We start from the raw sequence: 15,597 nt of genomic DNA, 5'->3' as shown, positions 1-15,597 counted from the left end.
AAAAAAAAAAAAAAGAGTTTCATGGACTTTCCTGCCCGGGCTGACTTTGAACTGTGATCCTCAGATCTCAGCCTCCTGAGTAGCTAGGATTACAGGCGTGAGCCAATGGTGCCCGGTTTCAAAGTTTCTTTTAGAAAGAAAGCATAGAAAAATATAGCTTACCTCCTCTGTGGTTAGATCCTGGACTTTAGGATCTTAACACAAGGCAGTAGGAATTAGGAGTTCTAAGGGTTAAGTAAACATGGAAGCTCTTGGAAATAATGCTTCCTACTTACATTTAATCATGGGCACTATCAGGAAAAAATGTTTCTCCTTATCACTTCTGCATCTTTTCCTGGGTAATTAGCTTTAAAACAAAAAAGATGTAAGGTGATCTTTCAAAAAGGTGTTCAAGTGTTACTCTGCCACATGATAGGCCTATGAGCACACTTTTGCTAATTTGCACCTCTGTATCAGCCACAAAGTCCATTGCTTCTTAACCACATCCTATTAGATATTATATCTGTATCAATCTGAAGTCTGGAATTTCTTCAGGAAGGAGTTTGCTTGTGGCAGTCTGTCCTCTATTTGGAAATTGTAATCAAATTCTTTTTAACACACCAAGTAGCAATATATCAGTTTTCCTCTTAAGGGACAAGCAAAGGTTATAAATAGTGAAAAGTTCAGTAAACTGCCCAAATCTAACACCATCACCAACTAAGTATAATGCTCACAAACTCATTTATAAGAATATTACCTCACAGCAGGAAATTAAGACAATGCTAGGTTAATTTATACTTCAGTGGCCTACAATGTCACTAAAACACAGCCACTTCTGGGCTGGAAGTCAGCTTCTAATTGCTTGCTAATAACTGGGTAAGGACAATTGTAGTGAAGGGCAGGCAAATACCAAAACCTGCTGTGTGCTGCTACATGGGCAGGCTGTTATCAGAAGCAAGTGCTCCAAAAAGCTAATTTACAAGGTTTACAGGTTATTTGGATTTACTATTCTAGATTTAGGAGGCTGAAACATCAAGTTCAACCTGTTAAGATTATAAACAGCATCCAATCCTGACTTGTAAATGCTTTGCTCTTTACTCAAGAGGCAACCCTACTCTTCTGGTTCCCTAGTCTATTAAGCTTTTGTAGAAATATGGTTTGGTGCATGCAGGTCTGATTAGTTGTATGAGGGCAACACCTACAAACACAGTAGAAAAGCTTCCAAATCTAACATACTTATTCACATTTAGGACTATTACAAGGGATACTATTTTTGTATGAACCTTAAACACTTGCTTATTTTAATATTCATGGTGGTGGAAGTATGTGGAGTGGGAAGATGGGAAGTGGTGTGGTGTAGAGTGGAATGAATGCCCTGCAGAAACAGAAGGATGACTGTACTTAAATTTTCAGTTTTTTTTTGCCAGTCCTAGGGCACTGTCCCTGAGCTGCTTTTGCTCAAGGCTAGCACTCTACTACCTAAGCCACTTCCAACCTTTTCTGTTTATGTGGTACTGAGGAATTGAACCCAGTGCTTCATGCATGCTAGGCAAGTCCTCTACCACTAAGCCACCTTCCTAGCCCCCAGTTTAATATTTTTTTGGTATTAAGTAATATTTAATGTTAACTACATACATATGCTACCACCCGGACAGAGGCGGACAGTCCTAGATGCCTGTGTTTTCCTGTCTCAACTGATTTTCCCCCCGGCTTGCTGGGCATAGGGTTGGTAAAAAGTGCTTGCCTAGCATGTGTGAGGTACCTGGGTTCAACCTGTAACACCCTTTCAAAAACAAGACCCAAAAAGTCAAGTCAGTGTTTAACCTAAAACTCTGCCAAAAAAGCTAACTCCAAATTATGCTGTACATTTTTCAGAGACATTTCTAGATTAGTTTTTTTTGTTTTGTTTTGTATTTTTGCCGGTTGTGGGGCCTGAACTCTGGGCCTGGGCACTGTCCCTCAGCTCTTCAGCTCAAGGCTAGCACTCTACCACTTGAGCCACAGTGCCACTTTCGGCTTCTTCTGCTTATGTGGTGCTGAAGAATCGAACCCAGGGCCTCATGCATAAGAGGCAAGCACTCTACCACTGAGCCACCTTCCCAGCCCTCTAGACTAGAAGATTTAAAAGAAAAAGATCAATATAAAAATGATTTATATAAAATATAAAAATGCTTGCTTTAAGTAAATTTTGAATTCTTAGTAGTTTCCCAACATTTTTCAGAATATGGGGAAAATACTATCTAAATGCTGGTCAAAAATGGAGATTCTTATGTTTGGCCAACCTGGTATCCCTACGGCGGGCCCAGAAATGTAGATGTTAATAGGCTGCCCAGGTGATTATTATTACACTTCCTAAGAAGAATGATTAGTACTAAGCCAGTAGTATAATTCTAGTACTCAGGAGACTGACGCAGAAAGATTATGAATTCAAAGCCAGCCATGGGTTAATAGTGAGAATCCCACCCCCTCATCTTAAAAAAAAACAAAACCAAAAAAACTCGCAAAGTGCCATAAATATGACACATTCCTGTCACTGATGCTGTTCCATGATTACTGCCTGTACCTTCATTTTGACCAGCCAGTCTATAAATGTGCAAATGTGTGCTGAGTAATGACGGTGCATGACTAAATGCAAATCTGTCTCTAGTATTAGTAAAACCACACAACATTATCCTGTAGTTCCACAGGATGGTCACTGTCACATAGTAGTGCATTAGTTTTTATTTCCTCTTAATCCAAGTAGTGTTAATCTATCTGTAGATTACTCACCAAACCAGCTAACCATAGGGAGGTAGACAGAGCTATAATAAAGCAAACTGAGCTGGAGATCAAGAGAATTCTTGGCTCCAGGATTGATTCTGTCTTTTAACATGATCACTTAACCTTTGTGGAGGTAAAGAACTCTGAATGATTCAGTCTTTTTCAACTTCAAAATTTTGATTCTAGAGCAAGATTGGTTTTTTCCAAAGTTTTACTTTGAGACAGGGACATGAGATGTAATGTGGAACTGAAATCAGGGCAAATCCATTTCTAATACACTTAGTCGCTTCTTTGCAATTAATATTCATTGCAGGTCTGAATCAAATTATTCAGCAAAAAAGCAGCATGAGATCACCTTCTAACATCTCTCCAGCTCCTTTGGGGTAGGTGAAAAGGGCTTTCCGTGGCGGGGCAAGGTCTGAGACACTGAAACCAGATCCAGTGACAGAATTTCCACTGACCCCACCAGCTGAGGAGGAGGATGAAGAGGCAGCCATTTCCTCTAGTAGAATTCTCACTTCACTACAGAGAAAGAAAAACAGCAATTGGCAAGTTTGTGGAACTGAGATTGACAACATTACATTCTAGTTGCCAACTGGACCAGTACACAGTCTTGAAAAGAACTAGCTTCCCCCTTTCTAATTTTCCCTACTCAACAATCTTTTCTTGATGCCTCAGGCCAAAATATCACTCAGGTTTTGAAGTACAGACATGTTCAAGAATAGTCTGTCTATTTAGAACAATACTTCTTACCATTAGCAAACTTCATGTTATCTGGGATTGACTGTGGGTGATTTATGAGTTATAGAGGAGTGACATGGCAATACCAAGGCAGAAATGTGACTGAGGAAATAAATTATGAAGATAAAACAATCATATGCCATAGGACAGTTTGTCTTGGATACATTCTGACTAGACCACACCAAGAAATTCACTTATAAAATTTTCCAACTAAGATTCCAGAATAACACAGTGTTCTGTTCCCAAGGAAGGGAAACCAGTTAGGAAATACATATTGGCACTTTCATCAAAATTTTAACCTTTTCATCTAAATGCAATACCTCAAAATTTCACTTGGTGGCATCCCAGGATGTAACAAAATAGGACATAGTATTGGAAATCATGGTCTTTTAAAATACAGTAGCTATATACTTAGTCCTTTGTCATATCAAAAAATCCAAATGAAGCTGGACACCAGTGGCTCACACATGTAATCCTAACTACTCAGGAGGCTGAGATCTGAACATCACGGTTCAAAGCCAGCCTGGGCAGGAAAGTCTGTGAGACTCCAATAAATCACTCAAAACTGAAGTGGTGCTGTGGCTCCAGTGGTAGAGCACTAGCCTTAAGCTGAAGAGCTGAGGGACAGTGTCCAGGCCCAGAGTTCAAGTCCCATGACTGACAAAAAAAAAAAATCCAAATGAAATTTGGATTGAGGAAATATGTATTTAATTTAATGATTTCATGTGACTTATTATAAATGTTCAAAATGAAAGCACTCTCATAAAAGCTCATGTCATTTTAACTAGAATCTAAAGGGTATACTTTAAAAAAGAAGTCTCCACCATGCTTTCTAATAGTTTTTTTTTGTCTGTTGTGGGGCTTGAACTCTGGGCTTGGGCGCTATCCCTCAGCATTTCAGCTCAAGGCAAGTGCTCTACTGCTTGAGCCACAGCGCCACTTCTGGTTTTCTAGTGGTTTGTTGGAAATAAGAGTCTCACAGACTTTCCTGCCCAGGCTGGCTTTGAACTGTGATGATCCTCAGATCTCAGCCTCCTGAGTAGCTAGGATTACAGGTGTGAGCCACCAGCATCTGGCTAGAATTTTTTTTACCATGATGGAAATGTTCTAATGTTCTGTTTCTGTACTAATATATGGCAGTCACTCAACTCATCTTGTGGCTATAATTGAAGAGCTGTATCTTCAATTTTACTTAATTAAAATTTCAATATAGTCACATGTGGTTGGCTGGTGTTTATTACACTAGTGCAGTTCTGGTATTTCAATTAAAAAACTATTCTAGCTGGGTGTGGTGATATGATGATGTGTATCTGGGGACTGCAGTACCAGTTACTCAGAGGCTGTGGCAGGGGAATGGCCAATATGAAAAAAAAAAAGACTAAGGGCTAACTGGCTAATTTGTTTAATTTCTTTCAGCTCAATGAAGAAAAAGAGAAACCTTAAGGATCTTAAGAATAAATTTTTCTCTATAATAGTCAGGATTTTAGTTGATTATTTTTCTTTTGCTTTTTTTTTTTTTTTTTTGGGTCCGGTCGTGGGGCCTGAATTCTGGGCCTGGGCGCTGTCCCTCAGCTCTTCAGCTCAAGGCTAGCGCTCTACCACTTGAGGCACAGCGCCACTTCCAGCCTTTTTTCTTTTTGCTTATGTGGTGCTGAGGAATCAAACCCAGGGCCTCATGCATGCAAGGCAAGCACTCTACCACTGAGACTCCTTCCCAGCCCTAGTTGACTATTTTTCATTAACTCTTTTTTGCCCATTATTCAGTTGAGGACTGGGGTATGGTTTATGCCTGAGATCCTGGGTTGATTCTCAAAGCACTTTCAAAATATTGAAACTTAAAAAGTTTTTTTAAAATAGAAAAATATGGGGCTGGGAAGGTGGCTCAGTGGTACAGCACTTGCCTTGCATGCATGAGGCCCTGGGTTCGATTCCTCAGCACCACATAAGCAAAAAAGAAAAAGCCAGAAGTGGCACTGTGGCTCAAGTGGTAGAGTGCTAGCCTTGAGCTGAAGAGCTGAGGGACAGCACCCAGGCCCAGAGTTCAGGCCCCTCAACCGGACCCCCCCCCAAAAAAAGGAAAAAGACAAATATGAGGGAAGCTATGTAGATATAAATCCACATACACACAGAACATCTAGTTTCCTAGTAAGGAAAATGATATACTATGTCTGAGGCTTGTTTCCTTAATTTTATAATAATCATTTAAGGCAGTCAGAAAAGCAGAGCTTGGCTTCTAGTTTCAAGATGTCTTTAAGTAATATGGATTAATACTCAAGTGAGATATAGAAACAGTAAGTCTATGGCTAAATTTAGCCTGCCAGCTTATTAAAATGCAGACTGATAAAGGACATTTATAATCTTGCTATTTTTTTTTCTTAGAAGTTTCCAAATTGTGTTCATATCCATAGAGCTAACATCTTTCCAGGTTAGATTCATAACCAATCCTTTGGACCACACTGGGTCAAATACAGCTAAAGTTTTAAAATAAAAAAACATTAACAGACCAGGTCCAAATCTCTAGCTAGATTTCTGGTAGATTCAGGCAACTTGGCCACTTTCTGGAGACTAGCTTAGTCTGTATTTCCTACCAGTTTAGAGTGGAACCCACTGTGAAATGTTATATATTTCACCTAGGATTTAATCTTTTCCTCTACTCTGGTAAGTGCTCAATTCAGTTGCAAATACTTTATACTTTAAGTTTTTGAGACCAGCTGCTCAGCAGAGAATCCAAGCAACTGCCAGAGACGGAAAAGCTTGAAAGGCTTGCCACAGTGTGACTTCGAAACAGAATACAAAGTAACTCCTTTCATCCTATTTTCTTTCAAACTCTCAGAACTACTATCATCCATATACAAGACAGGGTTGAAAAAAAGCAGCACAGAATTAGTATAGGGTTAACTTTAAGCAGTTTTCTGCTGAAATGGAAAGATACATGTAATTTCCAGCTCTAAAGATTTAAGTTGATGTGCTTGCCTACCAAGGTCAAGACCCTGAATTCAAACCTCATATCATCACCATTAAACAAAACAAAACAAAATCTCTTTTTTGGTGCTGGGGAATGAACCCAAGGCCTTGTGAAGGCTTAAGCTAACCTCAGAACCTATGTTGCTTTCAATGCTATCAGCAAGTGGGAGTTAACCTAAGAATAAACCCTAGATTTTAACTATTCTTTTAGATTACTGGTGAAACTAATAGGCCATAACTAACTAATCACTGGACCAACCATGAAGCTTGACTTTAGTAGCTTATTTAAATACCTGTTTGCAGAATGAGTTTAATGTTTCCCAGGAACCCCAGATTCCTTAAAGGTCATCAAACTGAAGTCCCCGATTTGTAGATAACAGAATTGGAGGCACTGAGATAAATTCCACTTACTTGCTGTGATATTGCTGAAGGAATGACGTGCCATTGTGCCAATATATCATTTGCCAGGCATTGTGTTTAAGAACTAACTTTGAAAGCCAGGCGCTGGTGGCTCACACCTGTAATCCTAGCTACTCAGGAGCCTGAGATCTGAGGATGGTGGTTCAAAGCCAGCTCAGACAGGAAAGTCCATGAGACATTTATCTCCAATTAACCACCAGAAAACTGGAAGTGGTGCTGTGGCTTAAGTGGTAGACCACCTGCCTTAAGCTGAAGAGCTGAGGGACAGGCCAAGTTCAAGCCCCACAACCAACAACAAAAAACAAACAAAAAACTAGGTTTTTGTTTAGTTTTGGTACTTAGTTGCTGCATGACAGGATAAATCACTTCACCTGTCTTCTTTAGTTATCTCACATGTAAAATGGAATCTGTAATAGCATTTATCTTACAGATATGATTAATATATGTAAAGCATGGAACAGTTTTAGGTTTAGCAAACATGTAAATAAGTATAGTTATGGAAATTTCTGAATCTTTTGAGACAGGATTTCACTATGTAGCTAATGCTAGTACTGAACTTAAATTATCCTGTCCCTACCACTTAGTGCTGGGATTACAGGTGTGCTTCACCCTACCTGACTACTCTCGATGCAGATACTTTTTTTTTTGGGTCCGGTCGTGGGGTCTGAACTCTGGGCCTGGGCGCTGTCCCTCAGCTCTTCAGCTCAAGGCTAGGGCTCTACCACTTGAGCCATAGTGCCACTTCCGGCTTTTTTCTTTTGTGGTGCTGAGGAATCGAACCCAGGGCCTCAGGCATGCAAGACAAGTGCTGTACCACTGAGCCACCTTCCCAGCCCTTGATGCAGATACATTTGCAGATTCTAGGTTTTCATATTTATTATTTCCCAACCTATATACTTAGAGGAAAAGTTTAATTTTCTCTGATAGACACAGCAAACTCTTGGAAGGGAAAGGATCTGCTTAAGAAGATGAGTTATTATCTTCTCCTACAAACTTCACACACTTTACTAAGCTATACCATCAGCCCCAACACTCTCATTTTAAGGTTCATGATCTTAATAAGAATCCTCTGACTGGGGCTGGGAAGGTGGCTCAGTGGTAGAGCGCTTGCCTTGCATGCATGGGCCCTGGGCTCGATTCCTCAGCACCACATAAGCAAAAAGAAAGAAGCTGGAAGTGGCGCTGTGGCTCAAGTGGTAGAGCACTAGCCTTGAGCTCAAGAGCTGAGGGACAGTGCCCAGGCCCAGAGTTCAGGCCCCACGACCAGACTCTCCCCCCTCACCCCCCAAAAAAAAGAATACTCTGACTTTCCAAAGGGGGAAAGAACTGTCTATCCTTCAGGTCTACTACAACCCTCTGTATCACAGCTTTCCTAGATAAATCAATGATTTAAAAATAACAAAACAAGGGGCTAACAGTTCAGTAAAGATTATGTAGGGGACAGAGATGTTTGGCATCATGAAGTATGGCCCGTTACATTTTCTTTTTCCCCCTCACTTTGCACAATTCTACGTACTACCAGACTCAGTAAAATCTGTCAAATATTGGAAAGGACATTATCCTGGGATTTCATCTTACTGAAGAAACTGGGTCTGTCTGCTGTAGAACTCCTTACTGGGAGCCTGCTGGAGGTGGCTCAGGAGACAGATCCAGAGGACCATTGTTAAAAGCCAGCCTGGGCAGAAAAGTCTATAAGCCTCCACTTCCAAAATAACCAGTAAGCCAGGTGCTGGTGGCTCACGCCTAGCTAGCTATTCAGGAGGCAGAGATCTGAGGATCATGGTTCAAAGCCAGCCCGGGCAAGAAAGTCCGTGAAATGCTTATCTCCAATAAGCCACCAGAAAACCGGAAGTGGTGGTGTAGCTCAAGTGGTAGAGTGCTCACCTTGAGCTGAAGAGCTGAGGGACAGTGCCTAGGCCCAGAGTTCAAGCTCCATGACCAACAAAAACAAACAAAATAGCCAGTAAAAAGCTAGGCTGGAATAGTGGCTGAGGTGGCAAAGGGCCAGCTGGGTCTGTTTAAGGCCCCGAGTTCAAACACTTGTACTGGCAAAAATAAATTCTCACAGGAAACACAGTATGGCTTGACTTTTACTTTGTATAGAACAGGGATGATGTCATGTAAATTAGTCTATAGTTTCTTATTTCTGGAAGATATATGACTATTTTCTTTTTATTTTTTTCCCCTTGGTGTTGTTCCTGTTTTCATAAAAAGGGTCTCATCAAAAAGTATTTGCTGGCTACACTAAGCCAAAGGAAAGAAATGTAAACACCACCCAATGTGGAAGAAATAATTTGTATTGTCAAAGCTCATAGAATTCACAAACTTTATAGACCATGATAATGACAATTTGCCTTGTGAAGGTTAAAATTTGTTTGTGATTTTAAGTATCACTATTCCACAATACTGTGAAATATGTGAAATTCATGTAATCACCTAATCTCAACTTTTAAAAAAATCGAGAGAAGGGATGGGTTAGAAACGATGGTTGTCAGACACCTTGTATACTGTTTTGTAGGAACTTCTTTGTATAACTACTTAAAGATAGTAATAATAAAAAATATTTTTTTTTTTTAAAGTCGTTGCTGGGCTGGGAAAGTGGCTCAGTAGTAGAATGCTTGCCTCGCATGCATGAGGCCCTGGGTTCAATTCCTCAGCACCACATAAGCAGAAAAAGCTGGAAGTGGCGCTGTGGCTCAAGTAGTAGAGCACTAGTCTTGAGCTGAAGAACTGAGGGACAGCGCCCAGGCCTAGAGTTCAGGCTCCACGACCGGCAAAAAGAAAAAGTACTTGCTAGTTGGGTGCCGGGGGCTCATGCCTGTAATCCTGTCTACTCAGGAGGCTGAGATTTGAAGATCCAGGTCCGAAGCCAGCCTGGGCAGGAAAACTCAGGAAACATTATCTCCAATTAACCAGCAGAGTCGGAAATGGAGCTAGCTTAAAAAAAAAAAAAAAAAAAAAAGCTCAGGAACAGCACCCAGGCCTTGAGTTCAAACCCCAGAGTCGACAAACACACAACCCTAAAGACCAGAGACTCTAACGTTAGTTCCTATCCCAGTACAGAGACATTATTTATTACAAACGTTGAATTCCACCAACAAGCCATGTTCCACATAGATAGCTGGGGAACTATTAGTTCTGAAGGAGTTCTGCTTATTAGTTGGGAACACCTGCGATGGCCAAACAAGCCCCCAAGCCATGCTTCCCACCCAGCGTAATACTAAAGAACGGTCGTCCGACGGCCGCTCCACCGCGCAGGCGCCAACCTTCGGTCCGCATGCGCATTCCAAGCCGCGCGCTCAGGAAATTTCCTTTCACACGTACGCCACGGCTGTCTCCGGTGTCTCAGCTCCACTTTTCCCAGGCCCTGAAGGTAGGACCTAGGGGGTAAACTCCCTTGTCACCAAGCTCCCAAGGGCTTTAGAATCCCTTTGCCACTTACCTCAGCGGCTTTACTCCAATTCTTACAGCCCCGCCCCCAGAACCAGCGTGAGCGGTGGCGGTCGCCACGACAAGGAAAGCGACGCGCGCGTCCCCGAGACGTGGTGGGCGGGGCCGGGAGGAGAGGCGCAGGGCGGGAGCCAGCTTCCGGAGGGTGCTTCCGGTCTGCGGCCTAGCTTTGGTTTCCACATTCCCCCGGTAGGAAGGAAGGGTACCTTTTTTTTTTTCCTTCTTCTTTTCCAAGCCTGTATGAACCAAGTTTAAATTATTCCCTTCCTCACTTCTAAGCAGTCTCACAGCCTGGGGCTGACGATAAGGGAAGGTTCCGAGTTGTCTGATTATAGTGTCTCACAGCTCCAGGGTCAAGGGCCCCGACTTAATGTTAAAGTCTACTTTTCCAGAACCCCTCCTCCTCCCCCCCCCCCAGTAGATGTTAAAAAAATAGGGATCCAGAGTGTGAGGTCATTAGACTACTGTTAGTTATAGCTCCACTTCCTCTTAAGACTTTTCTCTTTTATTTTTTACCTGTCATGGGGCCTGAACTCTGGGCCTGGGCACTGTCCCTCTGCTGTTCAGCTCAAGGCTAGCGCTCTACTACTTGAGCCACAGCGCCACTTCCAGCTTTTTCTGCATATGTTGTGCTGAGGAATCGAACCCAGGGCCTCATGCATGCAAGGCAAGCACTCTACCACTGAGCCACCTTCCCAGCCCTTTCTTTCTTTTTTTTTAATGTTGGTACTTTGGTTTGAACTCTGGGCTTGCACATTGTCCTTTAGCTTTTTTCTTTTGCCGGCCATGGGGCTTGAATTCTGGGCCTGGGTGCTGTCCCTTAGCTGTTCAGCTCAAGGCTAGCATTCTGCATTCTACCACTTGAGCCTCGGTGCCACTTTGAGCGTTTTCTGCCTATGTGGTACTGAGGAATCAAACCTATGCAAGCACTAGATCTACCACTGAGCCATATTCCCAGCCCTCCTTTAGCTTTTTTTGCACAAGACTGGCACTCCTCCCTTCTGGCTTTTTGTTGGTTAATTGTAGAGAAAGACTTTTCTGGACTTTTGTGCCCAGGCAGGCTCTGAACCACAATCTTCTCAGATCTCAGCCTCCTGAGTAGGTAGGATTACAGATGTAAATCATTCCCTCCCACCCTGTGCCCAGGAAGGCAAATTTATTTTTTATTTATTTTTTGCTGGTCCTGGCACTTGAACTCTGGGCCTGGACATTGTCCCCAGGTTCCTGGGTTCCTTTTGTTCAAGGCTAGCACTCTACTACATGAACCACAGCCACTTCGGCTTTTTGTATGATTAGTTGGAGCTGAGAGTCTCTGACTTTCCTGCCTGGGCTGGCTTTGAACTGCAATCCTCAGACATCAGCCTTCTGAGTGGCTAGGATTACAGGTGTGAGCTGCACCTCCCTTCTCCCCTTCCCCCGACTTAATTTTTGTGTTATTTCTCAAAACACAAAACCTCTTGCTTCTTTGAGCAAACTACCATTAAAAAACTTCTTTTTTAAAACTGAACTTACTTCTTTTAGTAAAGATTGAGGTGTTTTCTTTCTTGGTAACTGTTGAAATATTTTGGGTTTCATGACTGTCCGTGGTCTGTTTCACAAGGAACCTGAACATGGGTTGAACTTAACCCTAGCTGTTTCACAAGGAATCTTTATTTCCTAAATTATTCAGTGATTAAATGGTGACTGGGAGCTTGGCTTGGTGTTCCTTAGGCAGGAACTTTTAGAAATTGGGCTCATTCATGTAATTTGAGGGTATGGATGGGCTTGGGATGGGGCAGAATGATGCCAGGGGTTGTTGATCAATATACATTGTACTTACAAACTTTTTTACAAACTTTTGTTGAATTTAAAACCCCTTTGTACAACTACTTACAGATAATTCAAAACATCAATAACCAGAAATGAGTTTCTCTCCTGAGCAAGGTGTGGATCTGAAAACTTGGTTAAATCATATATTATCTGTGTTTTGACAGGCAAGTGAATCTGATGTTTAGGTAGTATTTCTAGCAGCTTTAGTATCTCTTGCCTTCTTGTGGGAGTTATTAAATGTCCCTCATTGTATTATCATACTGGATGGAAAGGGTGAGATACTTGCAAATAGCTGAACATCAAATGTGCACTCCTTTTAGGTTAAAGTAATAAAAAATGGAGGATGATAAAGTAATAAAATGGGGGACAGTAATAAATAGTTCACAATAATAGCAATTCACAAATTATTTTGCTATCTAAAGTGAACCAGGAATATAATAGATAGAGGAAACTGGAGCAACTGGTTTACTTCAGCTTGCAAACTGGAAAGTTCAAAGGAAAGTACGACTGTTGCTTAGGATGTGCTGTGAACTGATGTCCAGCCCTTTCCAATCCTACAAAATGATTCCTATAACTGAAATAGGAGTTTTCATTTAAAATGGCAAGATGCTGCTTTATTTTTCAGGATTTCACTAGAATATTATTTGGAGAAAGTGTCATGGAAGTTCTGCGCCCACAGATTATAACAATTGATGGGCGGAATTACAGAAAGAATCCTATCCAAGAAAAGACTTACCAACATGAAGAAGATGATGATTTTTATCAAGGTAACCTAGTTGTTTTTAGGTCAGATTAGAAATAAAAATGTTCTCTGGAGGTATCACTTGAGTGGTAGAGCTCCTAGCACTGCCACTTGAGTAGCTGGGATTTCAGATATACATTACCATGCCTAGCCTGAATTTTTCTTTTTCCTTGGAGGGGCTGGTACCCAAACTTGAACTTGGGACCTCATGGTTCCTTGCTCATGGCTTGAATTCCACCACTTGGGCTATGCCTCCAGTCTGGCTTTTTTTTTTGTTAATTGGAGGTGGAGTTTCACAGATTTTTTCCTTTCTTTCCCTTTACATTCCCCTTCTTTTTTCTGTCAGTTGTTGGGCTTGAATTCAGGGTCTGGGCACTGTCCCAGAACTCTGCTCAAAGCTAGTGCTCTACCACTTTGAGCCACAGTGCCAATCCAGTTTTCTGGTAGTTAATTGGAGATAAGAGTCTCACAGGGACTTTTTAGCCTGGACTGGCTTCGAACCATGATCCTCAGATCTCAGCCTTCTGAGTAGCTAGGATTATAGGCATAAGCCATCTTGGAACCTGGTTTCACAGACTTTTCTGTCTAGCTGAGTTTGAACTGTGATCTTCCAGGCGTCAGCCTCCTGAGTAGCTAGGGTTACAAGGATGAATCACCAGGGCTTAGCTAATTCAAAACAAAACAAAACTGTGTGTGGTGCTAAGAGTAAACAGTCTAATACTGGTACGTATATGCTGCTTTCCAAGGGTCAAGACTGAAAGATTTAAAGTAGTAAATATTTTTTTTTTTTGCGCTAAATATTCTCTTAGCTTTTTTTTTTGGTCAAGGCTGGTGCTCTACCATTTGGGCCTCACTTCTACTTCCAGTAGTAACTATTTATTTTTGATATTTCTTTTAAGAAAAGAGGAATCTTAGTGCAGTGATCTGTAAAGTGTTGGGCTGTTTTTTTTTTTTTTCCTGTATGCTTTACTTTTGTTAAAGCCTTGATAGATAGTGACAGCTGGTAGCAGGCTGTTTTCCAGGGAGCAGGAGCATTTCTGAGATGTTACTGTTTTTGTGCAGACTCCCTGCAGTATTCTGATGAGCCCTGTGACGCGTACGAGGTGGAGCAGACCCCTCAAGGATTCCGGTCTACTGTGAGTGCCCCCAGCTTGCTCTACAAGTGAGTGAGGTTCTGGCAGCTTCACAAGACTGCATTTCCAGAAAACTCAGCAGGAAGCTGACTCCACACTGACTGTGATGCTTAATTACTAATAGTTTACTGTTCTATGTCCTAAATGTCAAAGGACTGATTATACACTATGTTCATCATTTCATGTATATTGCTACATCCTGTTGATTTTTGCCTCTTAAATATCCTTTGACTCTACCCACTTATCTCTGTCAAACTGGCACTGCTACCCTTTTCTATGGATTTCTTTTCTTTCTTTCTTTGTTTCTTTTTTTTTTTTTTTTTGGGTCGTTGGGCTTGAACTCTGGGCCTGGGCATTGTCCCTCAGCTCTTCAGCTCAACGCTAGCTCTCTACCACTTGAGCCACTGCACCACTTCTGGTTTTCTGGTGGTTTATTGGAGATAAGAGTGTCATGGACTTTCCTGCCCGGGCTGGCTTTGAACTGTGATCCTCAGATCTCAGCCTCCTGAGTAGCTAGGATTATAGGTGTGAGCCACTGACGCCAGGCCTGTGGATTTTTTAAAGTAGCTCACTTACTAGTCTCTCCACATTGATCTTGTTTTCTTCCCACTCAGTTCTTTGCATTAAGGGTAGAATTTTTTTATTTTTATTTTTTTGCCAGTCCTGGGGCTTGAACTCTGGGCTGAGACACTGTCCCTGGGCTCCTTTTGCTCAAGGCTAGCACTGTACTGCTTTAGCCACAGCGCCACTTCTGGCTTTTATGTGATTAATTGGAGATAAGAGTCTCCTGGAGTTTCCTGTCAGGCTGGCTTTGAGCTATAATCCTCAGATCTCAGCCTCTTGAGTAGTTAGGATTACAGGTGTGAGCCACCAGTGCCCGGCTAGTTGTTTTTTAAATAGGTCTCAAGCTCTACTGGGGCTGGCTTCAGACTGCAGTCCTACCTGTGTAGCTGAGATTGCAGGCTTGAACCACTTTGCCTGGTGAATTCTATGTATTCTTTTTATTGTTTTGTTTTTTGTTTCTTGGCATTACTAGGGATTGAATTTAGGGCCCTGTTGAATTGGACCACTTCTGGTCCAATTCTGAAGGGCATATATACTAAACACTCATTATACACCAGAGGACTTGCATGTTAGACACTGGCTTTGCTAAATACTAATTAGTTGATAATATTTATCTGAAAGATGCCTTGCTCCCTTCCTTGGCCTAGAGTGATTAAAAGATTTGTGCATGGTTTGTTCAACTCTAAAGGATCTTTGATTTTAACCATTTCCTTTTCTAACGTATTGAAGCCTAGACAAATAATAACACTTTGAATCAACTACTGTTTCTGTAATCCTAACACTTGGAAGGCTGGTTCACTAGCCACATGCCACCACACAGATGCTTGACTGAAAGTACTTCAAACTGATAAGAACTGGCAGAGTTAGTATAGTATCTAGTCCAAACAAAGGAAAACTACAGGGCACTTCTAGAGGTCCAATTGTCTTCTAATTTTTTTTTTTTTTTTTTTTGGGTCCGGTCGTGGGGCCTGAACTCTGGGCCTGGGCGCTGTCCCTCAGCTCTTCAGCTCAAGGCTAGCGCTCCACCACTTGAGC

The 15,597-nt window shown here is 41.8% G+C and overlaps 2 protein-coding genes across 4 annotated transcripts in view; one reads left to right on the top strand and one right to left on the bottom strand.

Moving 5' to 3' along the window:
* The window catches only part of Anapc16 (anaphase promoting complex subunit 16), a 14,320-nt gene extending 3,920 nt beyond the window's left edge, over nt 1–10,400 (bottom strand). The window contains exons 1-2 of the mRNA XM_013025588.1: nt 10,307–10,400; nt 3,095–3,261 (exon numbers count right to left, since the gene is read on the bottom strand). Coding sequence (XP_012881042.1) covers nt 3,095–3,236 — 142 coding nt within the window. The 5' untranslated portion in view covers nt 3,237–3,261; nt 10,307–10,400. The remainder of the gene's footprint in view (nt 1–3,094; nt 3,262–10,306) is intronic.
* Nucleotides 10,055–15,597, top strand: part of Ascc1 (activating signal cointegrator 1 complex subunit 1) — a 98,865-nt gene continuing 93,322 nt past the window's right edge. Inside the window, exons 1-3 of one of the 3 annotated variants that reach the window (XR_001175418.1) lie at nt 10,055–10,237; nt 12,749–12,890; nt 13,928–14,027. Coding sequence is in view for 2 of the 3 variants with exons in the window: in XM_013025696.1 (XP_012881150.1) it covers nt 10,142–10,237; nt 12,749–12,890; nt 13,928–14,027 (338 nt within the window). In the remaining variant the exon portion in view is untranslated. Of the gene's footprint in view, nt 10,238–10,445; nt 10,504–12,748; nt 12,891–13,927; nt 14,028–15,597 lie in introns of those variants that run through there. The other 2 variants (XM_013025696.1, XM_013025697.1) reach the window with 2 other exon arrangements.

Source organism: Dipodomys ordii, unplaced genomic scaffold (genome assembly GCF_000151885.1).
Source record: "Dipodomys ordii isolate 6190 unplaced genomic scaffold, Dord_2.0 Scaffold86, whole genome shotgun sequence".
Lineage (NCBI taxonomy): Eukaryota > Metazoa > Chordata > Mammalia > Rodentia > Heteromyidae > Dipodomys > Dipodomys ordii.
Note: the sequence above shows the minus strand (reverse complement) of the source record. Positions and strands in the feature narration are given on the sequence as shown.